The sequence below is a fragment of the Loxodonta africana genome, chromosome 22 (genome assembly GCF_030014295.1).
Source record: "Loxodonta africana isolate mLoxAfr1 chromosome 22, mLoxAfr1.hap2, whole genome shotgun sequence".
In the NCBI taxonomy this organism is placed as follows: domain Eukaryota; kingdom Metazoa; phylum Chordata; class Mammalia; order Proboscidea; family Elephantidae; genus Loxodonta; species Loxodonta africana.
The window spans coordinates 28,118,396-28,135,400 of NC_087363.1; the positions used below are offsets into that span (position 1 = coordinate 28,118,396).

The 17,005-nt window shown below is 39.9% G+C and overlaps 1 protein-coding gene across 4 annotated transcripts in view; it reads right to left on the reverse strand.

Annotated features, from left to right (window-relative positions):
• The window catches only part of KIF15 (kinesin family member 15), a 61,640-nt gene that overhangs the window by 43,134 nt on the left and 1,501 nt on the right, over positions 1-17,005 (reverse strand). For 2 of the 4 annotated variants that reach the window (XM_064274682.1, XM_064274679.1), the window contains exons 2-7: positions 12,815-12,857; positions 11,914-12,097; positions 9,289-9,365; positions 7,777-7,814; positions 6,455-6,552; positions 5,136-5,315 (exon numbers count right to left, since the gene is read on the reverse strand). In XM_064274682.1, the coding sequence (XP_064130752.1) occupies positions 5,136-5,315; positions 6,455-6,552; positions 7,777-7,814; positions 9,289-9,365; positions 11,914-12,097; positions 12,815-12,857 (620 nt within the window). Of the gene's footprint in view, positions 1-5,135; positions 5,316-6,454; positions 6,553-7,776; positions 7,815-9,253; positions 9,267-9,288; positions 9,366-11,913; positions 12,098-12,814; positions 12,858-17,005 lie in introns of those variants that run through there. The other 2 variants (XM_064274681.1, XM_064274683.1) reach the window with 2 other exon arrangements.

The following is a 17,005-nucleotide window of genomic DNA, read 5'->3' on the forward strand; positions in this document are numbered from 1 at the left end:
GCATGAAAGTTCCGACTGCAGGTTCTTGAATCAGATGAACCTAAGTTCAAACCCTGGCTTCACCGTTTATTAGCTCTGTAGTCTAGGGCCAGTATAACCTTTTCAAGGATCAGTTCCCATATCTATAAAATGGGAATGTGGGTACCAATCCCACAGGGCAAAGTATCTCAAACTTTAAAGTGCATACGAATCACCTAGGGATCTTGTTAAAATGCAGATTCTGATTCAGTAGGTCTGAGGGGGGCTCTCAGAGTCAACATTTCTAATAAGCTCCCTGTCTTAGTCACCTAGTGTTGCTGTAACAAAAACACCACAAGTGAATGGCTTTAACAAAGAGAAATTTATTCTCTCCTAGGCTAGGAGGCTAGAAGTCTGAATTCAGGGTGCCAGCTCCAGAGGAAGACTTTCTTTTTCTGTTGGCTCTGGGGAAAGGAAAGTCCTTGTCATCAATCTTCCCCCGTCGAGGGGCTTCTCAGCACAGGGACGCTGGGTCCAAAGTATGCACGATTCTCCTGGCTCTTGTTTCTTGGTGGTATGAGGTTCCCATGTCTCTCTGCTCGCTTCTCTCTTATATCTCAAAAAAGATTGGCTGAAGACACAAGCTAGTTCTTGTAGACTAAGTCCTGCCTCATTAACATAACTGTCGCTAATCCCACCTCAATAACACCATTTCGGTAGGATTTACAACATACAGGAAAATCACATCAGATGACAAAATGGTGGACAGTCAGATAATACTGGGAATCATGGTCTAGCCAAGTTTACACACATTTTTAGTGCGACACAATGCAATCTATAACATTCCACCCTTTGGCTCCCCAAAGTTCATGTCCTTGCCACGTGTAAAATACATTTACCCTATCATATCATAGTAAAAGTCTTAACTCCAAGTCCAAAATCCAAAAATTCCTCTTCATCTGTGAAATCTAGAATACAAGTTATCTACTTCCAAAGTACAATGGTGGAACAGGCACAAGCTAGACATTTCCATTATAAATGGGAGAAATTGGAGGGAAAAGAAGGAGTAACAGGCACCAAGCAAGTCAGCAGGACACATTACATTAGCCCTCAAGGCTTGAAAATAATCCTCTATTCTCTGAGACAATTTATACAATGGCCTTTCCCTCCAGACTCTAGGTATGGGCCATACTCTCCGGATTCTGAGTGGATGCCCCTCAGCCCTGGGTATCAGCTTCGCCTTCCAGGCCCACTGGAAAGGCAACTCTGCTCCCTCGAATTTGGGTGACACCATTTTTCTTGTTCATCTGAGTGGTGACTCCACCCTTTGAGACCCCAGAGGTTGTGGTTCTTCCCTTTGAGACTGAAGAAGCTCTGCTTTCTGTGTTCCTTGTCTCTTCAATTTCTGCTTCCTGGTTCCTTGGCCTCTTGGCCCCTTGGGCCTCACCACTAGTTTCTGTCCTGCTGGGGCAAGTGTTCCAAAGCTCTGTAGCTCTACCAATAAGCGCCTGTAAGCATCCCACTCTGCCAGTAAACTCTGGCTGGAAGGCACTCAGCTCTCTTGTTTTGTGGGTCAGCAAGCCTAGCTCTACCAATAAGTGCTCAAAGGCACCCCACTCCACCAGGAAACCTGCCAAAGGCACTCAGCTCCCTCACTTCATGGCTGGGTTCTAGTGCTTTCTCACGCTGGTCTCCTGCTTCTGCTGTGGCCATTTCTCACTGTTTACACTGTCTCCAGTTTAACAGTTCTCATCTCCTTCGGAGTCCTTACCAGAATTGTCTTTGATGTCCATAATTCCATCAATGGTCTCTTCAAGGCAATCTAGGCTTTTACTATTAGGCACTTCAGAACATTTCCAGCCTCTATCCATTCACCATTTCAAAATTGCTTCCACATTTTAGGTATCTGTTACAGCAGCACTGCACTCTTAATACCAAATTCTGTCTTAGTCATCTAGAGCTGCTATAACAGAAATACCACAAATGATGACATTAACAAAAAGAAATTTATTCTCTCACAGTTTAGGACACAAGTCCAAATTCAGGGTGCCAGCTCCAGGGGAAGGCTTTCTGTCTTTGTGGGCTCTGGGGAAAGGTCCTTGTCATTAATCTTCCCCTGGTCCAGGAACTTCTCAGCCCAGGGACCCCAGGTCCAAAGGACATGCTATTCTCCTGGCTCTCGTTCCTTGGTGGTATGAGGTCACTATGTCTCTCTGGTCACTTCTCTCTTTTGTATCTCAAAAGAGATTGACTTAAGATATAACCTAATCTTGTAGTTTGAGTTCTGCCTCATTAACATAACCACAACTAATCCCACCTCATTAGCATTCAGGTAGGATTTACAACCCATAGGAAAATCATATCAGATGACAAAATGGTAGACAATCAGACAATCCTGGGAATTGTGGCCTAGCCAAGTTTACACACATTTTTGGGGGACACAATGCAATCTATAACACTCCCAGATGATGCTGATGGCATGAGCACCACATTTTGAGCCCCCAAACCAAACCAAACCTGTTGCTGTCAAGTCAATTCCAACTCACAGTGACCCTGTAAGACACAGTAGAACTGCCCCATAGGGTTTCCAAGGAGCGGCTGGTGGATTTGAAGATTTGAACTGCCGACCTTTTGGTTGGCAGCCAAGCTCTTAACCACTACGCCACCAGGGCTCCATCCACAGTAAGCACTAAACAAGTGTTAGCCATTATAGCCCTCTCTTATTAACCAGCAACAGTATAAAATTGAAAGTATTTGTATCTTTTACATTTCTTGGATAGTATTTTATACTTCCTTTTTATAATATCAAATACTGTATATTAAATATTAAATAAATCATGATAGACCCATACAGCTGCATAAAAACAAGAGTGAGTCCCTCAAACATAGAAAAACTTCAAAAAACTGCAAAATATACTTAAAAAAAAAAAGAGCAAGGTACAGAACAATCTGGACAGTGTACTATTATTTGTGAAACATAAGCAAAAAAAAAAAAACAAATGCCAGCATATACAAAAACCAAAATACAAACAAAAACAAAAAACAAAACTACTCAGTGACTGTTCATGGACTGGAAGACTCAATACTGTTAAGATGTCAATTCTCCCCAAATCTATGGATTCACCACAATCCCACTCAAAATCCCATCAGGCTTTTTATAGATACTGACAAGCTGATGCTAAAATTTATCTGAAAATGCAAAGGACCAGGAATAACCAAAACAATTGTTAAAAAAAAAACAAAGTTGGAGAATCTAGCCTGCCTGATCTCAAGGCCCACCACTTAGCAACAAGCTACAATAATCAAGACAGTTCTGTATTTGTGAATAGACAGATCAGTGCAATAGAATATAGTCCAGAAATAGATCCACATCTACACAGTCAATTAATTTGCAACAAAAGTGCAAAAGCAATCCAATGGGAAAAAGATTTTTTTTCAACAAGTGGTGTTGTATGCTGGGTTTGAAAAAAATGAGCACTGAGTCTTACTTCTCACCATACCCAGAAATGAACTTGAAATGGATCATAAGCCTAAATGTAAAATGAAAAGCTCTTCAACTTCTAAAACATAGAAAAAAATATTTGTGGGACCAGGGAAGGCAAAGTTTCAGACAGAATACAAAATGCAAGAACCATAAAGAAAAATGGATAAACTGGACTTTATCAAAATTAAATACTTTTGCTTTTCAAAAGATACCATTAAGAAAATGAAAAGACAAGTCATAAACTGGGAGAAAATATTCACAACATATTTATCAGACAAAGGACTTGTATCCAGAATTCATAAAGAACACTTATACCTCAATAAGACAAACAACCCAATTAAGAAAGATGATTTGAACGAATACGTCATAAATACATACAAATCAGCAACAGGCACATGAAAAGACACCCAGTCATCAGGGAAATACAAATTAAAACCATAACAGGATTTCTACCACACACCTATTAGAATGGCTAAAACTAAAAAAGACCAACTACACCAAGTGTTAGCGAGGACGTGGAGGAAGGGAAATTCTCATCTACTGCCAGTGGGGAGGAAAAATGATACAGCCATGTTGGAAAACTATTTGACAGTTCCTTAAAAAGTTCAACATAAACCTACCATACTAACCAGCCATTCCACATTCAGGAATTTACCCAAGGGAAATGAAAATATATAGGCATACAATGACTTGTACAATTGGAAATTTGAATTCATATGGAATATTTGATGATATTAAAGAGTTACATTTTAAATTTTTAAGTGTGATGATGGCATTGTGATTCTACTTTTTTTAAGAGTCTTAATCTTTGAGATACATACTGAAATATCTACAGAAGAACTGATTATATGGAATTTGCTTCAAAATAATACAGAGTGGGAAAGTAAGTGGGGGTATAAATGAAACAAGATTGCCAGGAGTTGATGCGCACATGAGAGTCCATGTTTACGCTCCACTACCTACTATTGTGTATTTTTAGATTCTCTGTGATAGAATTTTTAAGAGCCTGCTTTACTTAATATTGCTTTTTACTGATAGATTCTTGATTGATATTTTGTTTGCCCTTCATTCGCTCCTCAAGACAAGGTACAATCCCTTTTTGTTTGAGTAATTTTACTGGAAAAGCTCTTAAATTCAGACAGTGAGGCTCATTAGGCCCCCTTTAACCTCCCCCTCCACACATACCTCTAAGAATTTACTTTAGCAAAGACTTACGGCCTTGCTGCCCAACATCAAGGCCTAAGGACAATGCTTTTGCCCAAGTCAATAACATGTATCCTATTATAGGCCAAGAAGACAAAAAAAGCAACATTCACACCTAAACACACTGTAGTGAAAATACAGAACACCAAAGACAAAGAGAAATCTTAAATATAGACAGAGAGAAGGCAGATCACCACAAACTACAATTAGGATGACAGTAGACTTCCAACGGCAACAATCCAGAAGACTACGGAAAAATATCTTCAAAGTACTGGGAGAAAAAAACCGATAACCCAGAATAGAATAACCCAGCAAAAGTATCTTTCAAGAACAAGGAAAAAATAAAGACAATTCCAAATAAACAAAACAGAGTAATTACAATCAACACATTTTCCAGTGACCTGCAGAATGGTTTCTACTCTCTTGAGGTCAAGCTGCTTTTCACAGCATGGCACATTGCATAAGCATCAAAGAGCTCAAGGCAGCGTACCTGGTAGGCTTCAGCAGCTGAGGTTACCACTTGCTCCACTGCGCCAACAACAAAGACTCCCTTCTTGATATGCTCCCTTAAATACAGTCCAGCTGATGCAGAATCCAACAGGTCATATATCTGCTCATTGTAGATTTCAATAAAGGAACACTTACAAAGGAAACTCATTCCAGCTCCAGCCTGTAAAAAGAAGCCTTACTTAGATACATTATTTTCATCCCTATTTTACACAAGAGCTAATCTTTCACTTGCTTCCTAAGGTATAAGTTTCCCACAATATTACCCACTAACACAATATAAAATACCTTAAAGTTAGCTTAAAAAAAAAAAAAAATCTAGGTAACTAGTTTCAACACATTATTACATTTTAAGGAAGCATCAAACCATCGTTCCAGGAGCCTGAGAGGTTCCAGAGGTGCCTCAGAACCAACACAGGGAGATGGCAATCGGGCGGTCTACTTGAGCAAGTCTACTTTTTGTCTATCTTACATCCTCGTAAAGTTTTATTTGAAGCAAGTATTATGTTCTTTAAAAGACTGAAAATAATTTTAAAAGCCTTTCTATAGGATTTCTAACTACAGGAATGTGTGATGCTAAACTTAATTACTTCACTGGCATTCAGCGCATGCGTCTAACTGCAACAGTTATGGGCCGACAGTCCCTGCAAAGGAGGAAATGGTAACCCAGTGTTATATATCAGTTTCCTTAACAGACAAATGATGGCACACATAACATTAATGGCCCTTTACCCTGGAGTTCACCATGCTAAAGAAGCACAGTCTGAGGATGGCCAAAGTAGGAATCAACAGAAGAGGGATGACCATATCCTCCAGATGACAGAGCCACACCACATGTGAAACAAGGGGATCTTGGTTAGGTGGTAGCATGTGCTGCAAAGGAGATAAGGATAGGCCTGTTCTACTGGACATCGTAAGTATCTAGGGACACCTGCAAGTCATCTGTGAGCCTAGGTACAAGTAGGTGTTGGAGCTTCGTGTATCTGCTTTCCTTAATTGAGATTCTCTTTATACTTTCTCTCCTCTAAAATCTGACAGCCTAAGCAGTACTACTTCTTTTTTTAAACCAGCAATCTAGGTTAAAGGATGGTGCATCTTTTCTCATCTGAAAGCCCAATTAAAATTGAAAATGAAAAAGCTTAATGTTGTCTTAAGAACTGAAGGTTTTTTATACAACACTATCTTATCTACAACGGAGAGTGCCACCCATGCCTCTCCGTGTGTTACAAGCTAATTACTAGTAACCAGCTACTCAAAACTAGACATTTCATAGCACCACTTTATTTTTACACTAAGTTTTACCTTCTCTTTTTCACGATCAATTAAGAAAAACAAATATTCAAAACTTCGTGGGATTACTCCTCTCAGGTTATGAGAAAAATTATCAGATTCAGATGGTCCTAAAAAAAAGTTAAAAAAAAAAAAAAAGCTGTTCATTTTTATTCTATTTTTGGAGTCATTTAAATGACAACATAAAAGGCAATTTATACAGAAACAGATGACACACTGTATAATCAGTTTCCTGTTTATGCTCCTAAACAAGTGAAGTTTAGGCCTGTGAGAAATACTGTAATAGCACCTGTCTATCAATCGGACGGAGCCCTGGTGGTGCGGTGGTTAAGAACTCAGCTGCTAACCAAAAAGTCAGCAGTTCAGATCCACCAGCTGCTCCCTGGAAACCATATGAGGCAGTTCTAGTCTGACCTATAGGGTCACTGTGAGTTGGAATTGACACCACGGCAATGGGTTTGGTTTGGCTTTTTATATGCAACATAGAAGCCCTGGTGGTGCAATGGTTAAGCACTTGGCTGTTAACCGAAAGGTCAGTGGTTTGAACCCACCAGCCACTCCTCAGGAGAAAGATGTGGCAGTCTGCTTCTCTAAAGATTACAGCTTTGGAAACATTATGGGGCAGTTCTACTCTATTCTGTAGGGTCGCTATGTGTTGAATCAACTCAATGGCATACAACAACATACACAACACAAGGATCCCTGGTGGTGCAATAGTTAACTGCTCGGCTGCTAACTGAAAGGTTGGTGGTTAGAATCCACCCAGCAGTTCCACAGAAGAAAAGACCTGGTGATCTGCTCCCGTAAAGATTACAATCTAGAAAATCCTATGGGGCAGTTCTAACTCTGTCACGTGGGGTTGCTATGAATTGGAATCAACTTGATAGTACCTAACAACAATAAAATATGCAACATGAACGAGTCTTATAAACTTAATATTGAGATAAAGAAGCCAGGAGCAAAAGAGTACATACTGTATAATTTCATTGGTAGGAAGTTCAAAAACAAGCAAAACTAATGACAGAAGTCAGTAATTGGTACTCCAATGGACAGGGTAGGGTAGTTACTGACGAGGAAGCTTGATTTGCGTAGTGATTACATGGGTGTACAAACATATAAAAATTCACTAAAGCCTTGAGTTGGGGAACATGTCTGCGAGCACGATTAACACACAGCTACCAAGGAACTAGAAATCTGCCAGAAGCCCGGAAAATATCCCTAATTTTATTAGGTCAATGTCCTATGTAGAAATATGCCTTCCCTACAAAAATGTATCTTGTTGCTATCAGAAGAAAAAAAGCAAACCAGCAAATGTTAACCTTTAATTTTCTTACCCATCATAGTAAATGTTTTCCCTGAGCCTGTCTGTCCACTGGAAAAAAGAAATTTCACATGTTATTTTTACACATAAAATTAGAAGACTGCTATATTTTAATATGGTCTACTACTGTATAAAATTTCCCCCAAAAAGCTTATGCTCTTTCTTTTCTTAAATTATAGACAGTAAAAAATTAATGATCCACCTTCCCTCCTTCCAATCCAATCCCTAATAGCTCATCACTGTTAACTGTCCAGTACATGCTTCCAGGTTATACAAACATACCCATCAGTTTTCATTTACTTTTTATTTATGAAAACTGGGATCACGCTCCTCATACCATTCTGCAACCTGTTTTTTTCCTTAATTTTAGCTCAGATGTCCAAGTAAGTAAATAGAGAACTATCTCATTATTTTTAGTCATTACATAATATTCACAGATTTAGCACACCTTATCTATTTTCTTCTTTTAAATTTTATTTATTTTCTTGTTATTTTTGTTGAGACTATACATAGCAAAACATACACCAATTCAACAGTTTCTACATGTATAATCAGTGATACTGATTACATTCCTCGAGATGCACACACAGTGCTTTCATAATCTCCAGCTTATATTCCAACACTAAATCTGTAGCTCCTTGGAAACCCTGTGGGGGCAGTTTACTCTGTCCTACAGGGTGGCTATGAGTCGCAAATGATTTTTCTGGATTATCAGTTATATGAGGCGCTAACATTAGGAGAAGCTGGCTGAAGAGTATATGGGAACTCTCTGTACTATCTTTGAAAATTTTCTATAAATCTAAAATTATTCTAAAATTAAGTTTATTAATTTAAAATATCTGCAGTACAGAAAAATGAGACTGTATCTAGGTACACACACACATTATGAATGATTAAAGTCACCAATTCAAAAAGTGGTAAAAACTTATCTCACACATACCTTCATATTTCTTGATAAGCACTGTGGTAGGCAGATAATGGAGCCCCAAGTATGTCTACGTCCTATCCCCAAAACCTGTAATTATGTTACCTTACATGGCAAAAGGGACTTTGCTGATGTGATTGAGGTTAAGGACCTTGGTGGGAAGAGTAGCCTAGATTATCCAGGTGGGCCCAATCTAATCCTATGAGTCCTTAAAAGCAGAGAACGTTTTCCAGCTTAGTCAGAAGAAGGATCAGACATGCAGCCTTGCTGACTTTGAAGACAGAAGAAGGGGATATGAGCCAAGTAATGTGGGCAGTCTCTAAAAGCTAGAGAAAGCAAGGAAACCGATTCTCCCCTAGAGCTTCCAGAAAGGAACACAGCCCTGCTGACACCCTGATTTTAGCCCAGTGAGACCTGTGTTGACCTTCTGACCTACAAACTCTAAGATAATAAATATGTGTTGTTTCAAGCCACTAAGTTTATGATAATTGTCACAGCAGCCATAGTAAATGAATACAAGTGCTTACTACCATACCTTTGTGTAAGGGCAGAGTCAACTACTTACTATGCAAAGATGGTACCATTATGTCAACTACTTACTATGCAAAGATGGTACCATTATAACCACTCATGCAAGACTCCACAATGCTTTTGGCCACAGTTGAGAACACAGCCTCCTATAAATGTAAGCACCAAACTCGTTAAGATTTTAGAAAAGTGAGAACATTTTTCCTAAGTTATATTCTATAACACAAAAACGAAAACCATGTTTAGATTTTTAACACTTGTGTTAAAGTAACAGGAAAATTACATCCACTGTAGGAAAATGGCTAATGCATCTAAGATGATGAAACTTTAAACATAACTATATCCATTAATCTCCTATACAGACAATTATAGATTTAAAGCTCATATCTCAACTTTAGACAGAATTTTGTATAGTATACTGCACACAAATATTATACTGGTGTTAGCATAAAATACATAGCCTTACATTTTCTCCAGTAATTTTCTTAGGAGCTTCTACTAAATACATCCACTCCTCACTTATGAACATGGTTAGGTTCCAAAGACCAGGTCATTATGTGAAAACTGGCGTTATGTGAAAATGGAGGATTTTTTTTTTCTGTTTTCGGAATACCCATTTATCTGAGTTTTTTTTTTTTTTTAATTTAGAAAATATGATCACAGAAGTAATAACAGCTAAGATTTACTGATGTGCTCATCACAGTGATAAGTCCAATTATGGATTATTCCTCTGCAGAGGAGGCTTAGAAGAGACAAAGCCAGATAAAGCCAGGCTGTGACAGGAGGGCCCACGACTTAACCATTTCACCTTCCTCCTGTGCTGGGTCAGAGCTTCCCTCGTAGAGCCACCTCCAGGGCTACATTCCCACACCTGTTCAGGCCTGGCAAGTCACCAAAACTTGGGGCTTCTTTTGAGGGTGGTGGAAGTCTGGACACGCACTGGGTGGAGGCTTCAGGCCCAGTCTGGCTCACTTTGGGACATCATTAAACTTGCATGCATTTCTTGCAAACACCCTGTCCAGCACTTCTTTCTTTCCTCCCTTCCCAACCCACAGCAATTTTGAGCTGTAGGGCCTCAGGCCGCGTAGGAGCTAGAACCCAAAACAGGTGCCCTGCTGGCTCAGTGCTGTCTGTGCATCGCCCCAGAGGATGTGGCCATGGAGGAGGCCACCCCAAGCAGCAGCTGAATGCTGCGCTCCCACTGGCAGGATGGAGCAGAGGACATAGGGCAGCACGGCCCAGCTTCCTGGAGGTCACCAGGAGACCCTCCTCAAGGGAGGGGACACTCCACAGCTGTTGCCGCCATGCCTGCTGCCTCGTAAATACACAAAATAGTCAGGTAATAGATTTTTTACTATTGCTGTAAATACAAAATGTCAGATAACGAGACAGGCAGTAAGTGAGGTGTGGGTGTAATCAGTATGTGATTTTTATTCTTACTTTTACATGTAAGTAGACACAGCCTTATCACCCATGCAAGAATCCTAGACCTATGTGTCCAATACCATAGCCACGAGCCAAACGTGACCATTAAGGTCCTGAAATGTGGCTTGTCCAAATTGATGTGTGCTATAAGTTAAAAAAAAGAAAAGTCCCTGGGTAGCAAAAATGGTATGAGCTCGGCTACTGACCAAAATGTTGGCAGTTTGAATTCACCCAGTGGCACTGCTGAAGGAAGGCCTGATAATCCACTTCCATAAATCACTGAAAACCCTATACAGCACAGTTCTACTCTGACACACATGGGGTCACCATGAGTCAGAGTCGACTCAATGGCAACGTGTTTATAAGTGTAAAATAAACACCAGATTTTGAACACTGACTATGGCAAAAGGAATGGAAAATCTCACTAATAATTTGCTTTATATTGATTACATGTTGAAATGATATTTTGAATATATTGTTAGGTGCCACTGAGTCAAGTTGTTCTGTTATACACAAGGTCACTATGAGTCAGAGCCAACTCGATGACAACTACAACTAGAAAATTTTAAATTATATATGTGGTTCACTTTATATTTCTATTCGCCAGCATTGCCTTAAATGAAAAGAAAAAATATCTAAAGTTCTAAATGTCTCAGCAAAAACATCCACGTGTATATATATATATACATATACATATATACATATATACAAGTGAACAATCTAGATCTGTGATGCCCATTACAGTCACATTTCAAGTAGTCAACAGCCATATGTGGCTGTGCATCTGAGGAACTGAATTTATTCAATTTTAATTAAACTTACATAGCTACATGTGGCTAGAGGCCACCGTATTGAACAGCACAGATACAGAACATTTCTATCATTACAGAAAGTTCTATTACGTAGTGCTGACTAGATTTTAACTAAATTGCCCTTAATTAGAAAAGCAGTTATTGACATCATAGTAATCCTAAATCTATCACCCTCTTTAAACTAGGCAGCTTAATAGTACTTATCGATCATCCAAGTAGCTCTGAGAAGTACATCCTCATTAATCCCCATCAATGGATGGACAGGGGAAGAAAAGTAGGCTTATGTTATTGATATAAAATTTGATGAAGGAAGAAGAAAACTATTTAATAAAATTAGATTAAAAAATTTTAAAGGAATGTTTGAAATTCCTTATCTGAGATCTACCAGAAACCAAATCCTAAAAATAACAAAAGCTTATACGTTCCAAGTGAAAAGTTAAGTTTCCAGAATCATCGTTACCTGAGTGATGCCCATGTCTGCAACATGATCAAAGGTGAAGGTTTTGGGCTCGGGGTTGGAGTGCAGCCGGAGAGTGGTGGAGGAGAGCACGGATAAGCATAAGTTTTGCTCTCCCTCAGCTGATCCAGGACCATCTGCAGGCGGACGAACTCTCACAAAAACTTTGATGGCATCACCTTCACTACTAAAGACAAAAAATGTAAAAACTAAGTTTACTGGAGAAAAGACAACAAAAAGGATCTGACTCTTTGTCCACCTGTAATGCTTCTACACTGGAAGTTCCCCCAACAAAGCCCAAGATCTGCCCCATTTGCATTTACCTCTTCTGACAAATAGCCTCCCAAGACCCACACCCTTTACTGATTTACTTCCCAGTAGGCATCTTCACACCCTTTTACTGTGTCAAAGGGAGTTTGTTTCAAGCTCTAAGCACTGCTTGTCTCTCAATTCCTTCTTAGCAGCAACAATAAAAAAAAGTCATGTCAAGGGAGAGTTAGGTTATTGATTCCGTCTTTCAGCCTAAAAGTCAGAGGGTGGGGGAAGTATGTGTTTTTCTCAGATTTCCAGTAGCCAGGACCAAGTTTAATTTTGAAACAAGTACCCTCTACTATAATAAATGATTATTTAGGAATATTACACCTCTAATCTGGGTAATTCTTTGGAAAGGAGCCTGGTGGTACAATGGTTAAGCACTTGGCTGCTAATAAAAGGTTGGCAGTTTGAACCGACCCAGTAGCTCTGTGGGAGAAAAGACCTGGTGATCTGCTTCCGTAAAGACTACAGCCTAGAAAACTCTATGGGGCAGTTCTTGTCATATAGGGTCGCTATGAGTCAGAGTCGACTCAACAGCACCCAACAAGGACAATTCTTTGGGGGCTAATCAACAGAAGTTTTCCCTTACCTTGTTTGGTTAGACTGCGTATTTGTCATGCTGCGTAACTCAGCTAGAAAATAACACAAGAAATCATTAGAGTTGTTTAAAATTTCATTCTTACATAGCCCGCTCCTCAGCTGATGATCCGTCTGTCTCAGCCTCCTCTGCTCCCTGGCTTAGTCCTCATTCCACTCTTCCGTCCATACTCACTGATGGCATCCAGTCTCATGGTTTTAAATGCTACCTATACGCTGATGACTCCCAAATTAAAACCCTCTCCCTGGACTGCTCTCCTGACCCCCACACTCTTATATCTAATTGCCTACTTGACACCCCCAGTTGGATGTCTAATTGGCAATGTTTCAAATTTAACGTGTCTACAACTAAGCTTCTGATCACCCCCTCGGCCCAGATGTGCTTCTCCATCTCAGCTAATGAAGACTCCATCTTTCTAACTGCTCAGGCCAAAAATCTTGAAGTCATCCCCAACCCTTTTCTTACTCACAGTTCATATCCCATATGTCAGCAATTCTTTTGGGTCAACCTTTAGAATACATCTAGAATCCTACAACTTTTTGTCAAAACCACTGTTACTATCCTGGATCAAAGCCAGCAGCATTTCTTACTCGGGTTATTACAACAGGCTCCCTGTTTCTCTCATTCCCCCTACCCTAACCCCATCTAATCTCAACCCAGCAGGCAGAATGGTTGTTTAAAAAAAAAAGTCAGACACGAGTACTAGATGCAATGTAAGATCCTGTATTGAATCTGGGTCTGGGTGAAAATAGCTATAAATACATTATTGGGACATTTGACAAAAGTAAAACATGGACAACAGTACTACATTAATGTAAAATGTCTTGATTTTGATAGTTGCCATGTGATTAGTTAACATCCTTGTTCTTAGAAATTACACACTGAAATATTTAGTGGTGAAGGTACACAACATCCCCAATTTACTCTCACATGGTTCAGAAAAAAAATAATAAGCACGTATATATTTTAAATATATCTACACACATATACACATATATACAGAAAAAGTGACAGATAGGATGGGGAAGAGAGAGAGAATGATAAAACAAATGGGGCAAAATGTAAATCGGTTAATACGAGTTGTTGTTGTTAGCTGCCATTAAGTCGATTTCGACTCGTGGTGGCCCCATATGTGCAGAGTGTAACTGCTCCACAGGTTTTTCTTCTGGAAGCAGATTGCCAGGTCTTCTGAGGCACCTCTGGTTGAGTTCAAACTGCCAAACTTAATATGGGTAAAGCGTATTATACAAGAATTCCTTGGACTATTCTTGTATTTTTTTCCCATAAGTTTAAATTACAGCAAAATAAAAAGCTACTAAAATAAACAAACATACATACACGTGAGCATGTGTGTGTCATAGTAAGTCACTCTTTTCAAAACCCTGCTGTGGCTTTCATCTCATTCAGAGCAAAAGGCAAAATCCTTACAATAGCCTACTTGACCCTACATGGTCTGTTGTAACCACCTACCCTGTGCCCCGCCCCTACCTCCACAACTCACTCCCTGCTACACAACTTATTCCACTCCAGCCACAGGGGACTTCTTGCTTTTCCCTGAACATGCCGCACTTCAGTACCTTTGCACTTCCTGTGGCTTCTGCCTAGAACATTCTCCCAATTTCTTTAGGTATTTATTCAAATATCACCTTCTCAGTAAGATAGTCCATGACCACCTGCTACATGACATAATTGCGTATCTTCCCTCCCACCCACCCACCTATCACTCACTCTCTTTCCATGGTTCTATTTTCCTACAAAGAACTTAGTACTGTTGCCATGATAATATACATTAATTTATTCTCTGCCACTCCTAAACAGACAATATGGCATTATCTAGAGCAGTGCCTAACAGTAAACACTCAATAAATATCTTTGAATGAATAAATATTATGACAACAGTAAAAAAAAAGAACTTCTTTTTAATTTCTACTCTGCTCACATCATAAGAGCTCAAAGCAAAAAACTACCACAAAACAACTCAATTGCCTCAAGTAAATGAACGTTTGTGAAGCAGGAAATAAACCACACGTTGCCCAATTCCCCACCTGCCCTGCACAGTCCTTCCCCCCCAAGAGTTTTGGCATAAAGAAACCATTTCTCGATATTTTTAGCAAAATAATAATAACAATAAATGAGAAGACCCAAAGATACAATAGGGAAGCTTTCGTGTTAGTAAAGATGAGGCCTGGTCCTTAAAAAGCTGGAGAAAGAAGAAACTTAGGGTTAGGATAGAGAGCATGGGCAGGGCTCAGTGTATGTCCCGACAGCAGAAAAGGTCAGCGCCAAACAGAAGCACAGGCTGAAGTTAGGCACTCGGGTGGTGTTTTGGAGGTCTCATGGGGAGGAACGGTCAGAACCGGCACCTAAATCTCAGCCGTCCTTAAAGATCATGGACAACGCTAAAAGCAGTCGGTGAACACAGTCCGGCTCTTCATTCTGTACAAACGATGGCATCTCTGTCACCATCATTTACAACAACCACGAATCCTCTAGACGACAGCAAAAGATAGCGCACTTTACAAATGCTTTAAGGTTCAGGTCATCCCTGCACGCCAGAGCTAGGAATAGTAGAACCAGAATGTGAGTGGCTAGGGAGGACTGTAGCATAAAGAGATGACACTTCAAAAGGCAGCAGTTATAACCTTTCTTCATGTTAATAGGATTTATTTCAATCTTCTTTCTACTTTTCACGCTCCCTCATTTATAGACCGTTTTGATTTCTATTCCAGCGTAAAACTGTAGTTTATTAAAGCCAGGCTTTCCTTACTATTACAGCTCCACTGATAGATTCTGCGTATAGAACTCCACCTCAGGGCAACTAGAAAAGCAGCCAAAACATAGAAAACATCTCTCTGAAGGCACTGGAGACCTACCAAGGCAGTAAGGAAACGCGGAGACAAAATCCAAGAGGATGGGAACCCAAAACTGTGAGCCCAGCATTTGGGCTCCTTTTCCCCTGGAAGTGATTGTTGATCCTAAAAGCTGCAGCTAAGAGGCTGAGAGGAATGAAAATTTGGGTTCAGAACCCTGGAAAACACCCATGCTTTCAAATGGGAGACCAAAAGGCTACAGCCTAGGAATAAAGACAAACCAAAACAGACTTCTACTTTTAGCCAAAATGTTGTCACAGGGGCTGGGCTTACCCTTCTGTCTTAAGTAACCGGGAAACTAGACAAAATATACGCAACAACTTTTCTGATATTGGACAAGAGGCAGCACAGTAAAGCGATCCTGAGATAAGGAGAGCAAAACCAGTGAGCCCTTCAGTTGCTCCAGTTTCACCAGTTTAACTGCCTCGAGTTTCCAGGCCCCAGTCCAGGGAGGGCAGTCCAAACACAGCTTGGGGGTCTCAATGAGCTGAGGAGAAAGAGAGGATTTGGAGTTTGAGGAAGCTGAGCAGCTGCCATTTGTCGGGTAAAATGCCAGAGAAGAGAGGTTCAGAGAGAGAGGACACCTCAGATGATTGGACGAATACTGATTTGCATGTGTGTGCAACTTCTCTGTAAATCTAAAATTATTCTAGAATAAAAAGTTTATTTTAAAAAAAGGAAGCAAAGCTAATAAGTCAACAGTGGAGATAAAACGAAATTTAAAACTACAGAGGTAGATAGTTCTGGCATTATTCTTAACCGAGATATGAGAAGAGTTAGTCATTGAGAAGTACTAGGATTTGAACCCAGGCATTTTGGATCCAGACTTCATGCTCTTCACTAATTTATTATGCTCCAGGAATTGACAGAATATCAACTGAGCTGTTTCCACAAACGGATGCAACGCTGGAAGCCCTCACTCGTCTATGCCAAGACATGTGGAAGACAGCTACCTGGTCAATTGACTGAAAAAGATTCGTATTTGTGCCCATTCCAAGAAAGTTGATACAATGGAATACAGAAATTACTGAACAATAAATATTATTAATATCAGACGCAAGTAAAATTATGCTAAAGATAATTGAAAAATGGTTGCAGCAATACATCAACAGGGAACTGCCAGAAATTCAAGCTGGATTCAGAAGAGGACATGGAACAAGGGATATCATTGCTGATGTCAGGCTGAAAGCAGGGATTACCAGAAAGTTGTTTACCTGTGCTTTAGTGACTATGCAAAGGCTTTTAATTGTGTGGATCATGGCAAATTATGGATAACATTGCAAAGAATGGGAATTCCAGAACACTTAATTGT